Source organism: Bombus impatiens, unplaced genomic scaffold (genome assembly GCF_000188095.3).
Source record: "Bombus impatiens unplaced genomic scaffold, BIMP_2.2 scf_3887, whole genome shotgun sequence".
Taxonomy (NCBI): Eukaryota; Metazoa; Arthropoda; class Insecta; order Hymenoptera; family Apidae; genus Bombus; species Bombus impatiens.
Genome location: NT_180306.1, coordinates 1 through 5,589, shown reverse-complemented (window position 1 = coordinate 5,589; position 5,589 = coordinate 1). Strand labels below are relative to the sequence as shown.

At 31.0% G+C, this 5,589-nt stretch overlaps 1 protein-coding gene and 1 pseudogene across 1 annotated transcript; both read right to left on the bottom strand.

The window, feature by feature from the left end:
- Positions 1–1,032: 1,032 nt before the first annotated feature.
- On the bottom strand, positions 1,033–2,464 carry LOC100748030 (WW domain-binding protein 11). Its single transcript, XM_003494780.4, is given in 4 exon segments — positions 1,033–1,538; positions 1,633–1,900; positions 1,902–2,173; positions 2,279–2,464. Coding segments are annotated over 4 exon segments (1,047 nt in total). The 5' UTR covers positions 2,343–2,464; the 3' UTR covers positions 1,033–1,095.
- A 221-nt stretch (positions 2,465–2,685) lies between these two features.
- LOC100748149 lies at positions 2,686–4,532 on the bottom strand (annotated as a pseudogene).
- Between the last annotated feature and the right edge of the window lie 1,057 nt (positions 4,533–5,589).

Genomic DNA, 5,589 nt, shown 5'->3' with positions numbered 1-5,589 from the left:
GAATTCCCTCACAAGGGAATAATACATGGTGTTACATTAACTCCACTGCCACTCTATACTATGTCATTTATATTACGTGACATGAGTTACGTTTTATATGATGTAAATTAATTACAGTCAAATATTTTTTTAGTAAAAAGATTTGCATGGTATTTTCTTTTAAGAAAAGGTATGTATAAAGTAGAATAATAACACAAAACAAAATTACACATAACTATATATATTTATTATACAAAATTACAGTATACATAATATAATTAAATATTATAATACACGTAGGTCTCTTACATTTCTAAATTTGCATATAGGTGCTGATTCTTCCCTTGTCACAACAAGAGAGAATGCTTTATGTATGGCTATTTATTATTTTCTTAATAATCCAGTTGACGATGACTTTTCTTGCCTTGAAATAATTGCAGACACTAGTTGGTTATTACGAAAACTTAATTTATTTTACCAACATATTTGGTATTTTAAACTAGCGAATGTCGAGACTTGTTTATATGATCATGCTTGACTCGAAACTAGGAAATGACGTTTACTATTGTCGGAAATAGCAAGAACAAGTCTGTCATATGGATTATTAAGCGCATGCCTTAATAATAGTTCGCGATTTCATAATTTTAATGAAAACAAAATTTTTACAACATCATTGTCAATTCTGTTAATTCGTTAAAATTAAATAATAGAACAAATTTTCGTCATGTATTGCGTAAAAAACAATTTTTTACAAATTTAAGTAGGAAAAGTACAAGTTACCGTTGATACTGTAATATTGAATGCAAGATTTGTACAACTTTTAATTACTAATTGTTAAAATTAATTACTAGAAAGTACAATATTCAATAAAACATCTTTTTGGTCGAAATCTTTTAGCTACACTTATGAACAAATTCAGTTCATATAAATTTACGCGGAAATAAAGACACTTGAAATTTATAAATGATAAGGACTAAAAATAAAAAAATATCTCTATATTATGCTAATAGTAATATTTTATAGCAATATATTATAGTAATAGTAATCACAACGTATTCTTCAAGATTTAATTTTTTGCTATTCAAGTAAAGTTCTATTATACACAGTATTACAAATTTAAAGTAATCCTTCCATTTCTTGCATAAATTGCATATATGCATCATCTTTTGTTTTAGGTTGAGTAGTTCGCATTGGTTGCGTTTCTGGTATCCTTTCTGAAAGTCTTGACAAAATACTTGGTTTCCTTTTATCATCCCTTTTCACACGATGAGAGATAGGTAAAAATCTTGTAACATCAGCTGCTAAATTCCTAATTTGTGGTTTTGCTTCGATAGTTGTAGTGCTTTTACCGTCTTTATCTTTTCGATTAATTAATTGTGGTGCAGCAGAAAGTACATTAGGTGTTTTAGGTTGTGATCCTGTTGCAGATTGTGTCTGCATTTGAGGATTTCCTATATTTGTCATATTTGATAGATTTGGCATTTGCATTTGTGGAGGAGGCATTCTTGGCATACTTGGTGGACCAGGTCTCAACATCCTTGGCATTCCTGGTGGTGGGCCTATAATCACAAACAAAGTAATGATTATCAATTTATTCATTACCATTTATTCATTATTTATTACAATATTTATATTGACAAATCATTAATTTACCAGGAGGTAATCGAAGTCCAATACGGGGCAGTGGGGGCGGCGGCAATCCCATAGGTGGCATTGTGTGTTTATTATTACATTTTGAATTAGATTCGTTTTTTGCTTCCAGTAGTGACAATCGTGCATTTAAATCTTCAGCTCGTTCAATTTCACGCCTTTTATGAACAACAGCAGCTGATGGTAATGGAATTTCATCAACTTGTACTTGTTGTGCATGTCGTACAGCTTCAAAATATGAAACAAGATCTATTCTTCTACGTTCATATTGTATTAACTGTCTTTTTTAACTCTGCCCACATTTCCTGATCATCCTCTGCATACATTTTCAAGATACGATCCAAGGTCTCCTTCAATTTCTTTCTTTTGTCTTTCAGCACTTTCTCATTAAGCGGTGGTGGCTGCATAACATTATATTCCATTTGATCTATTTTTTCCATTTCTTCGATAATCTGAGCCAGATCTTTGCCCTTTAGAACGGCAGCGCGTACTAACTGCCTTTGTTTTTTAGTTTTCTTTAATTCTTTTTTACGTGCCTCTTTACCTGTAACAAATTTGTTATAATAAGTTATAATAATTATAAATAAGTTATAATAATTATTAAATTTATGATTTTTAAGTAAATTTCTTTGCTATGTTATCAACTTACGTGCTTGATTAGTAGTATTCATATATTCTCCACTTTTTGTGGTATTTATCGGACGGCATCCCATGTTTTCTCACTTAAGAAAACTGTTTACGACGTAAATTTATATTGTATTTTCACAATTTTTATATTAAATAAATTAATATTTATATTTATCGTAACTACGGGTACGCCGAAGATACTCGGTATACTGCAGGATGTGTACTGAACAGCTGCAGCTGTGCAACGAAATGGAGACGTAAGTAACTGTAAATCGTTGTGTACGCCCTCTACATGAACGCTACATGAACTAACTAGCGCCAAATTCAAATTGTAAACTAGCGTAGTCGAAACAATGAACAGAGAGATTTTACCTATGTAAATATTGATTAATTGTCAAATTATCTATCAGTGATAATTATAATCATTTTCTAATTGGTTTTTCCGTCCCTTTTATTAAAAGTTCTTCTTGCCGAGGATTCGAACTCTTCGTCCTCTTTTGATATAGCAGATGAATCCATAGATTGAACTGATTTTCCATCTGATTCAGCATCAGTACGTGCTTTCATAGATGCTGCCGTCATTTTTTCAATGCATTTTCAGCAGCATTTTGACAAGCAAGAGCTTACCATCAAGCTATTTTTAATAAAAAAAATCATTTTAGGATTTTAGTATTTATAATGTATAAACACACATAAGTATGTGTGTGTGTGTGTGTGTGTGTGTACACTAAATTATTCTAAATACCTCTGCATGAACGAGATACAGGGAGTTTGGCATAGGTCCTTGAGTTTCAGGAAATGTGAACTGGACTCCAGGTTTCATTTCATTTAGTACCATAATTGCATTCTTGGGTTGCAATGTCTTTCGTAGACGTTGATTCAAACGAAGTCGTTTCAGTCTTTTATTTACTCTAACTGAAGGTATAAACTTTATGTAATTTATTAAACAAGAGTATATTTTATTAATTTTTTCCATATATATATATCAGTATATCAATATTCACAATGATTATAAATATGCAATAGCTCAATAGTAATCTATCAGAGCACATAGCAATAGTTTCAATCTTCAAATTTGCGCAGTGGATTATCATCATTATGTATATAATGTTTCTATATTTAGATAATTTATGCAATATAAATTTCAAAACTATTTCAAATGTAGTTAAAAAATACGTTTTAAATAAACTTAGAAAAAAACAGAAATAAAAATTGCTTCTTAATGATTATTTTAAATACTTACATCCGGGTGCTTTACGCCTCCATCTTGGAAGTTGTTCTTCTATTTTAGTATCTGTATCTTCACTCATTTGATTTTCATTCTTTACTTCAGATGTGCTATTGTTGTTAGGAGGTGTAGGATTAGAGTTAGTTGTTAAGGGAGATGTTGGAGTAGAAACTAATGTTTGAGAAGATGAAACAGGATTATTTTGCATAGCAATTGCACTTTGTTGCTGATTATGAAGAGGTAGTTTTAAAATTGGTTTCAACCGTTGTATTTGAGGTTGAAATTGTGATTGTGATTGTGTTTGAGGCTGTGGTTGAGATTGTTGTTGGGACTGTGATTGAGGCTGTGGTTGAACTTGGCTTTGAGAAGAATTGGCAATGGATTGTTGTGGTTGTTTAATTTGCTGTGGCAATTGTTGTTGCTGTTGTGGTTTCCCTTGCTGTAAATTCTTTGCTGCTACTTGTTGCATTTGTGGTTGCTGAGATTTGCTATGTTGCAAATTCCTTGCTGCTACTTGTTGCATTTGTGGTTGTTGTTGCTGCTGCTGTGGTTTAAATGGTTGTGCATTTTGTGAACTTCCTTGTTTGTAATTACTTTGTTGATTTGGAGGAGGTTGTGTTGCTTGAAAACTGGCTTGCTGATTGTACTGCAAAACATAGGGTGGGTCGCCGCTACACAAGGAACCTGTACGGTTGTGCTATCCCACCAAGGTCTAGCATCGCATATGCACTTGAAAGCAGTCTAATGCTACTCCCATAACTCATACCAGCCAAATTATTTCTGTGGCCTATATTTCCTTATGTATAACTGAACTGAGTTTACATAAAATAGAAAATAGAAAAAAGGAGAGTAAGAAGAAGAATAAAGATTTTCAAGCCTAAGTAAAAGTTTCATTACTATATGCTTTCTATCAATAATAAATATAATTTTGTAACATGTTGTGTATAAAATTTGCTCATGTTTATGAAAACAAACACTTAAGCTAATAGTGAAATAAAATTTAATAAATAATGAAGATTTAAACAAACAGAAAACTTACATGCGCCATTTTTATATTTTGTAACTATTAAATCATAATATTTCAGAGAAACCTACATATGTAGTACCAAGACAAGTTTATTTTTAGTTTGTACCTAAAGCGTAATTACTAATAGTGACAAACAGTTTAGCCTAAAATGTTATGTAAACATCAGTTCAGTATGTTATTAAAAATATGGCCTATGGCAAGCTACGCTATGGGGGTAACTGACGAACTAGCCCCTGGCTGAATAGACCTCCTCGGTATTGTTGTATAGCTACTAGTTCCTGCATTGCAGGGGAGGGGAAAGTAGGGACCACTAATTAGTACATGCAAATGGATGAAATATTGAAAACAACAAATGGAAATATTGAAAACAATAATCACACATTCTAATTATGATGAATTCAAAATATTTCACACACACACACACGCGCGCGCGCGCGCACACACACATACACACAAAATTTCTTTCCTCTTATATTAATATGACATAAAATAAGAAAATAATATGCTGTATAAATGTTGTTATTTGTTATGAAAGATAATGATCTTAATAATATTTGTAAAAAAGTAGATTAGAAAAAGAGTAATTTAAAAATATTCAATTTAAAAAAGAATTTAAATTTTACATGTTAATATATATTATTTTGGACAAAAACAGGATGATTCATTTGAATTAACCAATTTCGCTTTTATTTTTATTTTATTGTTACTTGTATTATTATTTAGATTTCATAACTCTATTCATAGTATGATCGAACAAAATTATCAGATACTGAGTATATTAAAAAGTACTAAATGTATTTATTTTAAGTATCAAAAGAATGTAGTCAGGCACACTGACCCTGCAACAGCAGTCACATCACTACAAGAACATATCACAAAAATAGAAAAGTGGCTTCAAGTTAAACAAATTAAAGCAAACCCCGATAAATGCAACCACATTACATTCACACTGCAAAAACAGATACCTCCAAACATTATACTGGATGATAATTTTATTGTTTTTTTCCATAGATTTCTTAGTTAAAGGACTGGAAAACTATATTTTTTAAATAAAAAGTGCTGAGAATACTTTTATCAT